Source organism: Micropterus dolomieu, linkage group LG01 (genome assembly GCF_021292245.1).
Source record: "Micropterus dolomieu isolate WLL.071019.BEF.003 ecotype Adirondacks linkage group LG01, ASM2129224v1, whole genome shotgun sequence".
Lineage (NCBI taxonomy): Eukaryota > Metazoa > Chordata > Actinopteri > Centrarchiformes > Centrarchidae > Micropterus > Micropterus dolomieu.
In genome coordinates this window covers 33546943-33562917 of record NC_060150.1, presented here as the reverse complement: position 1 = coordinate 33562917, position 15975 = coordinate 33546943, and the positions used below count along the sequence as shown (strand labels likewise).

The window sequence follows — 15975 nt, the reverse complement described above, 5'->3', positions numbered from 1 at the left end:
AACTATAAAGGGATGCAAAACTTTTAGAAAGTTCCGCCTTTTCCCTTACTCGCATTATATTTCTAGAAATATATTATATCTTAATATGGAACCAAATAAATACACTTTCAGTGTATCTTTCAACATCAATAGCAGTGAGATGTATGTATGTGTGTCACTGTTTGATCTGCATGCTGGTGGCCTGGTTCTTTTGGACTGGATCAAACAAGCATCCATTTCTACATCGACCAACCCAAATCAATATCTCAGACTGTACATCTCTGCTTCTCATTCTCATGTCGGATCACTGCCCCAATATGCCTCTGGTCCCACTGATCAAAGCTTCAGCTAGTGATTCATTCATTATTGAATTAAATCTGTCTCTCTTCACTGCTCTTTCCTTTACTTTCTCATGTGTTTTCATCTATTCAAGAGAAAAAAAGCAGCAGCTTTCTTTACTTAGCATCTTCACAACTGAATTTTTATTTTTTTTGTCCCAGACAGCCTGAATTTGGAAACAAGCTTGGATTTGTATGAACAAGCTGCTCCAAAAAACACAAGGACTAATGTGTTTTTTTTCTTTTGTCTGTCTACGGCATCTTGTTGTGAAAGTGAGAGAGCTCCGCCAACTTATTGGTCCATCCATTCCAAAATTAATCTATGGCTGTGACATTTAACACTTTTTTTGTAACTTTTTTTGGAAATGTAATGTACCAATTGTACCATTTTTTTAAACTTAAAGGTCAAAACAGATGATTTGTCATGGGTACGTTCATATATACACTGCTCAGAAAAATTAAAGGAGTACTTTGCGGGGACCCCGAATAGTCGGAGATTCGATGCTTCGATAGAAGGAGCCTGATTCTTTGCATAGGCATTAGAAAACAAGGATTATGCCATTCTGGCTTTATGGGTGTGCTCAACGTCTGATTTTACATAGAACTACCTGTTTTCTCCCAATAAGTTAATATACAGCCTATAATGTTATAAATATCAACATTTAAAGCTGTAAATAAAAATGTGAAAAGAAAAAAGCTTTTAATGAATCTTTTTATTGCGTGAATAAATCCAAAATTGTAACCCTAACAGTTAATTCTCGGCATGCATGCACAACTTTGCACAAGACCGGTGAATGGCAGGCGAGCAGAGAGAAAAGGGTCAACAATAAGCCTCAGTTTAGCTGTAAATGTACACTGTAAGTTACAATGACTAATGAATAGAATCTGCAACTCCTCAAGATTAAAGCAGAGGTACCTTGTGTATGTTTTTTTTGAGCAGTGTATTTTTAGGGGTTTTGCCCGCAGTGGACATACAGTATTGGATACAAGCCTTAATTTGAATTTGGTCCCTGTTTGAAAATAGCTGATTGAATTCCTGATTCCTTAGCTGCACACCCAAATTACATAATTGCTATCCCGCAGCCCAGTAATAAAAGACATTCTGTTCACTGTAACATCCTTTATCTGATCATAGCCTAGAAAAAGATAAGGGGGTTAGGGTTAGGTCAATCAATCCTCCATCTTTGTCTTGGAACCTTTTCGCTTCCTTTTCTTCCTCCTCCTTCCTACTGCGTTTCTCACCTCTAGTTCTTTGTCCTGCACTTTCTGATTGCAAGCATGTGCGGATGTGCGTGTTCACAGAGCAAATTATTCGGCAACAGAGAAAGAGTGACAAATATGTGTCACCTGCACTGTGTTCTTATTCAACTCCATGGGTTAGAAGTGCTGGTAAAAACACAACTGTTTTAGGTTTAGCAACATGTTATTTGTTCCCTTTGACTTTAAAATGGTGATATTAACATGTTTTTTTCCCACCCTAATAATTACGATGTCGCATTTTGTTACATCCATTTGTTCCCTGAATGAAAGATATGTTTTCATTATAATCTTATTCATTCTTTACGCTACATTAAGCCACACAGAAAACAGCACAATTTTCCTTACTCATACGTGCTCCCAACATCTCTTCAAAGGTTTCTCAGCATTCATTTTTTAATCATGAAAGTTGAATGTTTTTTTCCTCTTTAAGCTGTTCAAATGATGCCTTTCAGGATGTATCATGTAGATTACTGACTGCTGTACTGTGTGTGTGTGTGTGTGTGTGTGTGTGTGTGTGGTGCATGTGCGCATGTTTTCAAATGAAGCAGAAGTACTCTGCGGCCTCTCTCTGCTGCATCACCACAGAAGTGCTGAAGGTCTTGAACGCTACAGAGGAGCTGATCGGTGAGGCAGGAGGTGAGAGCTACACCCCATCTGAGTCGATGAGTGCTTCTCCTATCTCCAGCAGCTCCGAGAGCCGCAGGCTAGACCAGAGGCTGACCAAGATGGAGGAGAATGTAAGCTAAAGGGCAACTTAGCTCAGTAGTTTTACCACTCTGTGAATTTCCACCCAATAAGAAATGTTTGTATTATTCAATCTAATTGAAGACTAAATGTCTAACTCTTCTTCCCTGTACAGTGTAATGTACAGGGACTGTGCTGTAATTAGCAACTGCTAAGAACACTATGGTATACACAATGGATTGCTGTTTTCAGTTTATCTATGTCAGATGTATTGGTCCCTAATAAAATAAACCATAAATAAATACAGGTGTACCTGACTGCTGGTGCTGTGTACGGGCTTGAGGGGGCACTGGGAGAGCTGGAGCAGTGTGCCCGCAGTATTAGCAGTGGCACCACAGACACAGAGCTGGCCTTCCTGGAGGACCAGGTAGCCACCGCAGCTGCTCAGGTTCAACAGTCTGAACTACAGGTACTAGAGAGTTTTGGCCCCTTTCTCTGCAGCTGACTTCTTCTTCAGTTGTGTTTGTGCCAAACAAGCCCCCAAATCATTTCTCCCAGCTCATTGATTTTTTTTTTTTTTTTACTAGGATTGAATGTTGTATTGTGTTTTTTAATGAAGTCTGTTTGTCCTTTTAAGGTATCAAACATTGAGGCCAGGATATCAGCTCTGAAAACAGCTGGGTTGAATGTGACTGTCTGCAATCGCTTCTCCAAGATCAACCCAAAGGCTAAGGTAACTCGCTGCCCTTCAAGTACCTTAACAGCTCTCCCTCACAGCCAGATATGCTGTCTTTGTGGTTACTACTTTTGTAAATAAAGGAGAAAATAAAGTGAGAAAAAGAGAGCATGTAGCAGCTCTGAGACAGGAAGAGTTTTTGATTTTGAATGTGTATGATGTGTTTGATACAAATACTCCAATTACAGCCTCAAACCCTGGACTCATCACGCCATCAGAGAAGGAAGCTTCCAGCCCCTCCACTGAAAGGTATCACACAAGTTTATTTTGCTCAAATCAGAGAAAACAAAGAAAACGTTGTGTATGCAGAAGTAAATACAATTTAAACAGCAGGAAGAAATATAATCGAAACTGTGACAAATCTGCTTCCAAATCTCTATTCATCATGTAACTGAAGACTGTGTTGCAAAGAGCAATGAATAATAATAATTACTCATTTAGCTTTTTATATATATATATATTATATATATATATATCACACATTTGAAAAACAGACGCCTTAAATATCTTCAATGACATGTCAACTACTAACAACTAGTGATTATTTTCAGCCATGACCAAATAACAGAATCATTTCACATGGTATTAATACGTATTGAAACAGGGAGAATGTAACTTCAAATTTCAGTCTGGGAAAGTTGACTAAATGATCCATACTGTTGGATATATTTGCTGCTGTGATGTTTGAATTACTGTACATCTATTAACAAGCAAAAGTAAAAAGTGAGTGCTAACCTATTGTGACTTGGACAGTATATGTCAATTCTGTGTGTGTGTGTGTGTGTGTGTGAAACACAGCTAGAGATGGGGAGTGAGACAGAGGCGAGTGGACACTTTTATTCACCTTTAGTCAGCATCACACATTTTGGGCTTTGTCCTAGGAGAAGAGAGTAGCATCTGAATGGATGTAAAAATGAATACGTCTGCTAGAAAGGGAATAAGTAACTGAAAAGCTCCATTAGATGTAAAGCAGCCAAATGGAAACACGCATAGTACAGGAGGATAAGGCTTGTTTTATCAACCAACAAGAAGTCTGCTCCTTTTCATGTCAGTGAATGGCCTTTTTCTGTGTCTTTATTTTCAATTTTGTCTCTCTTTTTTTTCTTCACCAGCATCCACACAATAGCTCTGATTCAGGGTGGCTCTTTCAGCACAGCTCAGAAAACTGACAGCACTAGGACAATAGGGCACAATCAGTGTCCAAGACTTGTAATCACATCATTGAATCCAGCTTAGAGTGCCTTTTTTTTTGTCAGTCCATCATTAGAGTTGGGTATCATTCACATTTGAACCGATACCGTTACCTGGTATTTTGTACCGCTATCCAACGATATCTTTTTTTCGGTACTTTACTCTCTATAATAACAAAAATGTAATTTCAGTTGTAAAAAATAAGTCTAAACTTCTCAATTTCAACATTGTTATTTATTTAGAATATTTTGTTATTCTTATGCTATTTTACACACATACAGTGTGGAAAAAAGCACAGTTGTCTCCAACAACAACATATCCAACTAACTAATTAAGTATCTGAAGATTTTGATGGAATTGTCGATGCCTCACTTACAGTTTTGTTGTCCATGGAGGGTTTAGATTTTTTGGCGCTGGCTGTGAGCGTGCTAATGTGGCTCTTATCCAACATGGTACATTCTTCAGCTTTTAGATATTTCCCATTACAAAGTGAGTCTGGGAGTGTTGCCTGCCTCGAGTTTTGAAAAGTGTAACCACACTTGAGACCGCTTTCAGCCCATTTCTCTCGATTAGGGATGGGTGCTACCAAACTTTTTAAATTTGATAAGATACTGATACTTTTTTTTAATAATACCGATACATATACTGATCATTTCTTATGATATGTGTTATAATATGTCATTTTTCAAAACAATAGTCAGTTTTAGAAACAAAAGATTATTACGCCTAAAGGTTTATTGTGTAATCTTTAGGAGGATCTATTGACAGAAATGCAATATAATACACATAACTATGTTTTCAGTGGTGTGTAAAGACCTTACATAATGAACCGTTGTGTTTTTATCACTTAGAATGGGCCATTTCTCTTACATGTCCCCTTACATGTCTCCTTGTAGCCCAAATGAACAAACTGCTCTACAGAGCGTGTTTCGTCACTACATGGAATACTTACAAAGAAGAAAAAGAAGAACTAGTAACGTTAGCAGTCCTAGTGTGTGTGTATATATACTAGCACTACTAGTACTAGTACATATTTTGCAATCATGTAATTTGTAATATGGTAATAACAGTTAATTTGCTGTCCATGTAGAGTGAACTAGATGTCTGCGTATTGTTTATATGCTCTGATAATGATAATCCAACACATCTTTGTTGTAAGGACCATGTTGATTCCACATTCAGACTAAGAGCACATGAACACACACTGAAGTCGGAAGAACGACTTCACAACTCTGGAAATGGGACCATCTGAGGAGCACGTGAATGCACCGTGAGCCGTTGATTTCAGTTCACAACCTTCACCACTAGATGCCACTAAAACTTACACACTGAACCTTTAAAGGCAAATCACATGACATGTACATCATTAATAACAAATGTATTAAAAAAGTGAATATGAGTCCAGTTAAATAAAAATGTTTGTGCTAATAATTGTAAAAAATCCAGTACATCCAGGAAAAAATCCAAAAAATAAATGATGATAAAATAAATTATTTCAAATATCAATAAAATAAATGAAAAACGAATAACATAAAATGTGCACATTTTTACTTTGTCATCCTCCTAAATAGGCCATGATTTCTCTAGGGCAACTTAATATATGTGGCACTTTCTTGTCACAAATTGTATATCTTGTATTTTTATCTAAAGGTGAACACTACGTTTCATTCTCATAAGTTTGATGCAGAAATGTGCTGTATTTGATTCGGATGTTTTCTTTTGCGCTTGTTGACAGGCTGAAATTAAGATTAGACAGAAAAGGGCTGAGCTTGGTTCTCATGTGGCATGGGTTTCCAGTTATGTGAAACGGGCCAGCTGTCAGGGGTGTTTATTGGCACAATCATCATACAAAAGTACTGAAAATGTATCTATATTTTAAAAACAAATCTAAACCAAATGAGTAGCTTGTGAGTACTGATGTATCAATCCTGCAGTATCAATCCACCCATCCCTACTCTCTATACTGAAATTTGGCACAGATTAATTTAACGTGAATCGGTACTCAGTCGTACCAACATAATTTGGTTGGTATTCTTAAAAGTAAAGAGTTCGCTACCCAACACTATCGATCGGTACAGTATTGTTTTTGACAACCTATGCTTTCTGCAGGAGATTTCTTTTTAAAATGCTACTTTCTTTAATGTTGAGTTTTTTTGCATTACAGAAAAGTTGGAGCCAGAGCAGCAGGTGAAAGTGTTTCGGCCATAGTGACAGTTAGCAGCACAACAAGTCCCTCAGGGCCACTTCAGAGCCCCAGGGACGGGGGGCCCTCTCATCCAGTGCCTTGACCCAGTGTCCGCCTCCAGCTCCAGGCCAAGCATGGTTCAACACCTGCCCCATGTGACCCACCAAGCACTCAGCCCTCAGCCAGGCACCATACTGCATTAGTCAATTGTCTCACAGAAGACATGACTGGCTCTTTCCTCTTTTCCACTTTATTCTGCATTTTCTCCTCCTCATCAAGCAAGGATGACAGTCAGTGTCTCTGCCTTAAAAATCTGCAAACACTCCTCATGACCCAACTGAAAAAGAATATCTGTATAGACAAAAAGAAGACCTCTCATTTCCTTTTTTTAAATCTGTTTGCAAGAGTGTCGTGAGTTACTGTACAATGACGACGTGGAAAAATCGTGTGAAACTTTCTGTGATTCAGTGTCCCAAAAAGAGGCTGAGCCGTGTTTTATACTTCATATTCTTTCTCACCACGAAATGTCATGAGGAATCCTATCACACTGTAAGCCCCTTCAGAGCTTTTTTGGATGATTGTCCTTTTTCACACACACACAGCTATTAGATGGTAATCCTCATTTGGAGGAATGATTGTAACACCTTTGCCATTTTACCATTTAAAAAAATCCATGCACACCAGAAAACAGTATTCAGATGTGCAACATATCAGGACCAAAATGTTTTTGTCCCTCCTTTCTGCCACTAAAATTGCTAGATGGCAATAACGGTACACAAAGCACACTTGGTAAATCTGTCATTCTTTGTAACGGCCTCAATAGTTAAATTTAAAGTTTGGGAAATATTCACCTTTTAGTTTTGGGAGAAGATCGATACCACTATCATGTCTGCACAATGTACCCTGAAAGCTTAGCATAGCATGAAGAATGGAAACGAAGGGGGACAGCTACCCCGACTCAAAAGGGTAAAAAAAAATTGTTTGTTTAAACAGTACATGAAGGCATCTTTAAACTAAGCGCAGCTAGCCAGCTGCTGGCAGTAGCTTCATATTTAGCATACAGACACAAAGGTGGTATCAGTTTTTTTTCATCTAACTAATCTAACAACTTTTCTCATCATCTAATTCTAAGCAAGAAAGTGAAAAGGCGTATTTCCCAAGATGTCCAACTATTCCTCAAATAAATGCAAACTGCAATGATTTACTGGGGAAATGCGCAATGCAGAAAATAACTTCTTAGTACTCACATACACATACTACAGCCTTAATGTGAAATAGCTATGAGGCTAAATAAGGTTTGATTAATGTCTAAATGTCAGACAAACTCATCTCAACATAACATAGGTTTGATGTTCAGGTTTGGTCTGACAGCCTTCCCCCGTGCAGTATTCTTCAACGCAAAGTCATTTTCTTCGTTTACTTTCAAACATTGTGGCCTTTTATTTGAACAAAAAGGTATTTTCATGTTTTCCCTTCACTGGGTCATGTCCGAACATTTTGTGTTGCATTCAGAAAGTCTTGTAAAGATTTTTACATAATGAAGTCTGATGGGCAATATAACAAATGCCATGAAACCATGATTTTGTTACAAGCAATTTATTTTTGTACTTACTGAACGTTTTTATGCAATACCACTGAAATAAGTACTATTGCAAATTAAAGGCTTTATTCTCTCCTGAAAGGAGCCCTCCTCAGTCAGTCCTATCAGACTCTCTCATGTGTGATGTTTCAAAGTGCTTTCAGTGTATGCTTGCATTTACCATTTGATATTCTGCCAGTAATGACGATGGTAAATGTTACAAAAACACAGGTGACAACAGGCATTTTTGGAGCGGCTAGTACGATTCATATTGTATTTGTACTCCTTAAACACTAGATTTGAGAATATAGCCTTTCATTTTTGGGTTATTTTTCTTTACTCTGTGACCACTTACATTAGTCAGAATCTCAGTTAGCCATGCACACAGTTGTCAAAGATTTTGCTGTGGCTACAGCTTAAGAACAGAGTTTGATTCCCTGATGGACTTTTTGAACTAAAAGGTGTGATGATCTTCTGTATGAATGCTCTGTCCCTTCTATTAGTGACCTTTTCATCCAAGCCTTTCACATCTCTGGTTTTGCACATTGATCCTGTACTTTTGTCAATCTTGTTCTCCAGAAGTGTTGGTGTATAAAAGCATGTTTTTGTTATTGTCAAAATTGATGTAAAATTTCCCATGAGAAGCACAGCCACAAGGGTCCAATCATCAGTGTCCTGTATTTTTCTAATATAAAAAAAGTATTATCTCATAAAAGAATTTGTTAATAAATGTATATGTGTGAAAAGATGGATATGATATAGAATAATATGTGTATTACCCAATCATAGCTGACTGATCTTTCAGTGTTGTGTGGAAGACTATGTATAATTGTCATGACTTGTAGGGCTGGATTCACACAGGAAGTTGAATTTACTACTGTAACTGTGTCCCAGATACTCAGAAATGAGACTCACACAGAGCTAAAAACAAATCTTACTTTTGTTCCTGTTTCAATCCAGTGTGAATGACTACAATGAGGTTCACTGTGCACAGCTCCACAGGGGGGCCATTCACATTTATGTGCAATTGTTTGTTGCAGTCCATATGACATGTTGGGGAAAATATTAAGAAGCAAAAAATACAGATTCTCTATGTGCCACAGTACTCTGAGGAAAAAAATGTACTATGAAATTAATAAAATGTGCAAACCTAAAGCTTTCTCTTTTGAGAGTAAATGTTTTACAGGAAGGCTATAAGAAAAGATGAACAGATATACTCACAATATCCTGGTTTATTAATCAATATAGAATGCATTTTTATGTACAGATACATTTGGAGAGTGATTTCATCAAGAATCCTATCAATGAAGGCCTCGGAACAGACACCAGAGAGAAACACTGTTAAGAACTAGAGCAAACGAGTATATAACCTCAATCTAGATTTTTTTTTTTTTTATTTTTAAATTAAGACACACTGAGTTTGTGAATGAAGGGAGGACACGCTGTCACGGTAACCAATCCCTGTCCTCCCCATCTAGCACTTCCCCGAGGTTCTCCTTGTTTCTGAGGCTGTTGAACAGCAGCGCCAACATCCTGACCACAGGCTGCATCCCCCCGCTGGCCAGAGCCTCCACGCTGCTGTGCCTCTTCCCGAAGCGCCCGATGGGTCTCACCCCACGCCCCACATACCAGAATGGGTCGATCTCTGGACCTGGACACCACACAAGCACATCAGTGGCAGTGATTATGACCAACATTACTGCCAGGAAACAGTATGATTTTATGATGCTTTAACTTCAGTGAGTCCATTGTGCAGTGCCAAAAGATAAAACTTAACAGAATTACAATTTTCATGGGAACACTAAAAGTTCTGACTCCGACAGGTCTAAGGTTCTTTTTTAGTATTTATATTGACTTTTGTCTTTATACACTGTAAACATAAAATATTTATCTTTTAAGCTGATTTGTTTTCAAAAACTATATGGAGAAATGATTTGTTGGTCTTCCATCTATTTAATCATTAAATGAGAAAAAGAGATGCTGAAGTAACACTGGCGGCTTCTAGAACAGTACTGTTATATCTAGTGTAAGTTTTATTTATGTCATTCATCATGATAAAAAGACTAATTCACAGGGTATTTAAGTAGCAACCTTCCACCTCTGTGCAACTAAATCAATCAAAATAATAACATACATTTAAATGCAAACACTTACCTATATAAGTTATTTAATAGTACAAATTAATACAGTAATAACCATACTTTACTTTTTTGTACAGTAAATTATGAGACTAGGCTTATTTTGTACTAAATAAAAGGGGCTTCTCTCTTTAAAAATAAATAGCTAATGCTTAAATGCAGTAAATGACGCCTTGAGATTCAGAGGTTTTCAAACTGACAACGTACTTTCTAGTTAAATCTTATATATAAAAAGGGTATTCTTTTAAGTAAAGTGCATCCCTGTGGGAATAATAAATAGCAGAAAGTAGAGGATGGTCGCTATGAGTTCCCCAATAAGAGCCACAAATAGATTATAAACAAAGTAAAGAGGAATTTGCTAAAACATGTCTTAACCTTTAGCCTCTTAAATCTCCCTAAACTACATCAACAAATTCTGCAGGTTATGAAAATGAAAATAAAAATGGATGGTAGAATAAAACCCTTACTTCTGTTGTCGACATTGTGAACAATGTGGAAGTCGTGCTCCACCGTGGTGCTGTGCACTCTGCTGAAGCTGGAGGAGAGGAGGAGGAGCAGAGCCAGAGCTGCAGGCAGCCAGCGGCTCGTCAGGACGCAGTGGCGGACGTCAGCCGCTCTCCCAGGCAGCATGCTGTGGAGTCGCTCAAGGCACCAAAGAGGAAGTATCACTCACCGTTTAAGGACACTGAAAATAGAAAGACCAGTTAAAGAAAGCCTGCAAGCTGAAACTAGACATCCATAATATATGTATGTCAGGTAAGATTATTAAAAAAAGTCACTTTTGAATATCATAGACAAACAATACTTCCCAATTGGAACATGTACATTATTTATAAAAGATAAAATCTCATCATCATGACATAGGATTAAGTCAAATACACATCCTTATTAGGCACCAGAAGTTCATACAGGAATATTACTGAATTTGCTAAGGTTTAAAAACACAAAATGATGACCTTTATAAACAGCAGAGCATCCCATTTTCACCCCATTAGTAATGCAGCAGGGTTAAAACAAATTCATCAGGATCTATCACAAAATAATTGCCTAAACATATAATATATAACATACGGTCTCCTCATACTCATGCTCCTTACCCTGAACTTTGGTAACAGGCTGAGGTCAGCTGGCGGACGTCTGGAGTTGTTATCGTTGAGCAAGTGTGCCCCAGCTTATATATCCATGCTGCTCATGTGGTTGTTGGATGATGAATCAAAAACTTCAGTCACACACAGTGATCCCAGACTCCAGGATGCATCACCCCCCCCCCCTCCCCCCCCTCTCCTCCTCCCACTCTTTAAACCCCCTCATCCCTTTGAGAAAGGAGGCGCTGGTGTTGGAGCACTCCTGCTGTCGGTCACGTAGCAGAGCAATCCATCAGGAAGTCAATGACATGCGGACAACTTTAAATTAGTGAACACGGGGAGACCCACCACCTCATCAATCAGCTTTATTATTGGGAGCACAGGCAGGACACAATTACCTATTGCAAACAAGCTTTTGGAACTTTCTATTCAAAGCTCTCAAGATATAAATACAATGTCTGATACTGAAACTGAAGATACTGTTTTAAATCAGTGATTGTAAGACTACAATATCAAAGTACTTCAGGGAGCAGAGAGAGGGCTTTAAATACACTCTAAGTGTATGTCAGTTCATACAATGACAAGCACTTGCCACCAATACATGCGCTGAGAGGTGACAGTGATGAATCTCAAGTGAGAAGACAAGGTGAGGAGAACTTCACTCACTCACATATTCAGGTGTAAAGTCACCTTGGGGCCTTAAACGGTGTCTGTAAAGGTCACAATACTACATGGCAGTGCTACTGAAAATGTGCTCATGGAGCTTAACCTTAAGATGTGCATAACATAAATAAATCATTCATCAATCAATTAATTCCTTTCAACTACAATTTTTGTGTGTGGGGCGTGGGGGGTGTTGTGACTTATTGAAGGAATACAATCCAAGGAGAAAATAAATAATTGCAGCTCTAGCTGTATGTGACATTTTAATACAATAGTAACATTATCGGTATTGGTATAAATGTTAAAATTTGTACTGTGTATGTTGAAGAACTTAAAAGGTAACAATTTCAAATCACAAAACATGAAACTCATTTCTGATGTACTATAAGTTTTGTTAGAATATGTATTTTAAGTGGGTAAACCTTTATGATCAGGTTGAAATAAATGTGTCCCCATGTACCATATCATCATCTAAAACGGTAAAAATAAATAAATAAATAAAATTAAGTTAAGGAAATATCAGGATGATATAATTGTCCTACGTAGCATGTGATGTAAAATGCTCTGTGTGTGTCCATGTGTGCACAGCTCCACCCTAGGGCAGCACTTTGGTTCTCCTCCACACATTAGGGCCATAATTTTGTCATGGACTGAGATCAGATGGTCAGACGCAGACGCAAGCACTGCCTGTGGGAGAGTACATGGCTGCAATAATGAGAAGATAACTACCTGAAGATGTATGATCACCACAACATGGAAGAATCCATGGAGCTAATTAGATTTTTCACTGGGAGCCCTTATTTGAAAACATAGTGTGTGATTTGTTGCTTCTTAGATATCACCAGCACCTGTGAAACGTAAGGTGCTGTGCAAAAATGCAGAACATGAATTCGGAAACAGTTCCTTATCATCCCTGTTTTGTGGGTAAAACGTGGCCATGTTGCTACTTTTCGTGATTAGATTTATAGACAAATAAATGTGAACAGACTACAGAATTAAATGCTCAGTTACAATTCGATACTGTGAATTGATATCTCCTTATTTGATTCAAAGATGTTCCTCATCTTCACATTATGACACCATGGTCTCATCAGCACCTGATTGAACGGCTTAATTTCGCCTAAGTCACCTGCGTTTCTGTGAATGGAGGCACAACGGATCTCTAGACAAGTCACAGCGTGAAGTAACCTGCCGGACTTCCTGCGCCATTAAAATGAAAAACATTTTTGAGTGACAGTACAAGCAAGAATCACACACAAAGTGCAGATGATTGAAGATATTTCATTAACAAAATAATGGCATGAACTTACTACAAAGATCAAAGAAGATATTCCCTTGTTATTGTGCTTGAGGCCCCTGAGGAATGCAGTATTGATTGAGAAAACCCTGCTTGCAGAATGATTAACAACTTGAACCGGCTAAGCTTTGTGGTCTAAATCATTGCCCTTTACTTGCTACAGTATATTTTGTTAATTGCCTCCTAATTCGTGACCTACAGAGTGTGTGGGCCGGGGCATTTGTTGACCATGTTTGGTTGACCCTCTTTCTTAAAAAGGCCTCAATTGGGAAGGCTTTTTGACAGTATTTCCTGTGAAGGATTTCATTCTGAGCAGAAGCCATCCAGTTTAGAATTTTTCTAGTCCCTGAAACATGAATGTTTTAAAAACCAAACACGTCTCGGTGGTTACAAGGATAGAAAAGACTTTGCTTTGGGACAGTTTTATAATAAACCAAGAAAGACTGCTGTCAAATTGTTTTAAGACAATAGCTGAGAAATATTAAATAAACTTGTTCTCTGTGTCAATAAGGAAATGTGTCACAGATGCAGCCTAGCCTGTCAAAGCTAAAAGAATGGGGAGGCTTTGTTGTGGCCCAGTGGCCTAATGGAAAAGGCATCAGCCTCCGGAGCTGGGGATTGTGGGTTCAAGTCCCACCTGGGTCGTGTGTCACCTAATTTATGATATCTATGCAGCCTCAGCATCTACAGAATCAATGTGGCTGGGAACTGCACTGCAATTGAGATTATAATGTAGGCTCTCACAAGTCTGTGAAAAAGGACATATTTGATGTACTAGCAATATCTATAACTGTAAATAGCAAAGAAAGTATTTTGTTTTTTATGATGGCTAAACATTAGACTAGAGTTACAGTTTTAATAAATATGTAGGCTACAAGTTACAGGATAGAAATACTGATTGGTCATAAAAAAAGACGTTTCCTTTACTTAAACATTAGCAAAACCACAACGTAAAAGTACTTTGTGACTTTTTATTTTAAGAGCAAATTTTATCAGCAAACATACAGTATTTTAACTATTAAAAGTACTAAACATGGAGAGGGTAGGCTACTTTTAATATTCAGGGTGTTGTTTACTATTATAGCTTTTGCTGGATTATAACCATTAGTAAACAGCACTTTAATGTTGTTACAGGTTGAGGTGGGACTAATCTTCTGCTTTATAGTGCTAGGTAGTTTAATCTATTAAAACATCATATTTTACAAGGTGATCAAATATTTTACAGAGTTCAGCAGTTATTATGAGAAGAGGGAGGACATTTAGCTCTTTATATGGGATGCTTTGCTGCCCCTTTGTGGTAAAATATGCGCGCACACATAGGCCCAGGCTTCTGTTTATAATACCAAATTGCTTCTGAAACCACAGGCTTAAACACCTGTCTGAGGAACAGCGCCTAACATTAAAAAATTAACTAACGGTCCACTAACAGAGGAGCTAACAAAGCTCATTTGTCATAAAGCTAATTTTAGCATAAACCCTTATTAATATTACATCAGTACACGTCACCCAAGCGACGCATGCGCAGTAAGACGTGAAATCGAACAACAGTCAGCGTCACGAGAATCAAACTACTGTCAACAACCTTGGCGTTAGAAAGCTAAGGGATATCCCGAGGATAGTTAGGGCTTCACCGCCAAAAACAAACGCTAAATTTGCCTGAAACGACGCTACATCGAAAACGGAAGAAGGGAGAAGTGAAACCTCCATATAGGGCTTCACTTTTTGGAAGTCGCTCCAAACTGTTGTCAGACTCTACGCACTTGCTTCCTGTTGTCAGTTTGGCTGTTAAATATCCAGCGACGCGATATTATGTGAGAAACATCGTGAAAGGATTCTCAAACCAAGGGGCGGGAAACGGCGTGAACAATCCGGGACCCCGTGTGTTTGTTTTCTACATGAGTGTGTTGGCAGGATGTCGCTGAGTTCGGGCGGTTGGTCTAACACTGCTGGACCAGACCAGTCCGCCGCCCTCCCGAGTCACTATGGGGGCTCGCAGTCACAAATTGGCTGCCAAACCGTTCTCATGTCGGTGCGGGTGTCGGTGTGCCATTCTGGTATTCGGCCTCTGTGTCTTCCGGGGACAGGTGATGAGTCACTCCGCCTGCAGCTCAGCATGGACCAGGGGAAATCCGGGGAATTCCGCCTGTCGCTCCAGGACAGCAGCGGGACTGGCCGGAGTGTGGTGAGTTTACAGCAGCGAGACAGCAGTGCTGTTGGGCTTTTTGTGGCGTGTTTTTAGTGGGGAACACATGAAAACATGTCCAAATTTAGACCTTTTAAACAAGATGTGACCCCACATTACTCAGTGCAAGGATTTGGTGCGTGGAAATATGGCGCAATAAAACTTTAATTTTAAAGAGGGGGGGGGGGCCTAGAGCAGTGGTTTCCAAATGTAGTGGCTTGTGACCAGGGCCAGATTGACCAACAAGCAGGCCGTGGGGCAAAAATGAACGCACTTGTACTTTGACGTTGCTGAAGGTTTGCTGTGTGTCAGTTACTTTGTATATATGTGTGTCAGTTACTTTGTGGTAATTTGTTTCAGCACACGTTTATTTAAGAATGTGAAACATATAAACACAATATCAAGGGAAATAACAAAGGTATTGCATCTCCCTCTACAAGACAGGCCTTCAAGATTGGGTACATACAAGTTGCATTGTCAAATTAAATAACGTCAGATTCACTGCCACACTGCCTTTGATGAACCTGTAGCTTTTGCGCCCCATGAGAGGTGGGGGTTAAGGAGATGTGTGTGTGTGTGTGTGTGTGTGTGTGTGTGTGTATATATATATATATATATATATATATATATATATAATGTGTGTGTATATATATATATA

General features: G+C 38.7%; 3 protein-coding genes and 1 non-coding gene across 12 annotated transcripts in view; 3 read left to right on the top strand and 1 right to left on the bottom strand.

The window, feature by feature from the left end:
* Nucleotides 1-9107, top strand: part of myripb (myosin VIIA and Rab interacting protein b) — a 124240-nt gene extending 115133 nt beyond the window's left edge. For 7 of the 9 annotated variants that reach the window (XM_046065966.1, XM_046065961.1, XM_046065962.1 and 4 more), the window contains 5 exons: nt 2123-2314; nt 2569-2730; nt 2899-2994; nt 3186-3246; nt 6353-9107. In XM_046065966.1, coding sequence (XP_045921922.1) covers nt 2123-2314; nt 2569-2730; nt 2899-2994; nt 3186-3246; nt 6353-6396 — 555 coding nt within the window. In that variant the 3' untranslated portion in view covers nt 6397-9107. The remainder of the gene's footprint in view (nt 1-2122; nt 2315-2568; nt 2731-2898; nt 2995-3185; nt 3247-6352) is intronic. The other 2 variants (XM_046065970.1, XM_046065964.1) reach the window with 1 other exon arrangement.
* Nucleotides 9108-9178: 71 nt separating this feature from the next.
* Nucleotides 9179-10720, bottom strand: prlh2 (prolactin releasing hormone 2). The gene is made up of 2 exons (XM_046066013.1): nt 10558-10720; nt 9179-9603 (listed from the first exon to the last, which is right to left on the bottom strand). The coding sequence occupies exons 1-2, from the start codon at nt 10718-10720 to the stop codon at nt 9398-9400; spliced, it is 369 nt and encodes a 122-aa protein (XP_045921969.1). The 3' UTR covers nt 9179-9397.
* A 2987-nt stretch (nt 10721-13707) lies between these two features.
* trnar-ccg lies at nt 13708-13780 on the top strand. Its single transcript has one exon. It is a non-coding gene; the product is annotated as a tRNA-Arg (tRNA).
* Nucleotides 13781-14667: 887 nt separating this feature from the next.
* The window catches only part of shrprbck1r (sharpin and rbck1 related), an 11072-nt gene continuing 9764 nt past the window's right edge, over nt 14668-15975 (top strand). The window contains exon 1 of the mRNA XM_046065915.1: nt 14668-15317. Coding sequence (XP_045921871.1) covers nt 15048-15317 — 270 coding nt within the window. The 5' untranslated portion in view covers nt 14668-15047. The remainder of the gene's footprint in view (nt 15318-15975) is intronic.

Bases quoted from the DNA above. Each gene is read 5' to 3' on its own strand.
- prlh2 (XM_046066013.1), bottom strand. From the start codon at position 10,720: ATGCTGCCTGGGAGAGCGGCTGACGTCCGCCACTGCGTCCTGACGAGC. The intron at 9,604-10,557 runs GTAAGGGTTTTA...TGTGGTGTCCAG, and splicing joins TCACAATGTCGACAACAGAA to GTCCAGAGATCGACCCATTC.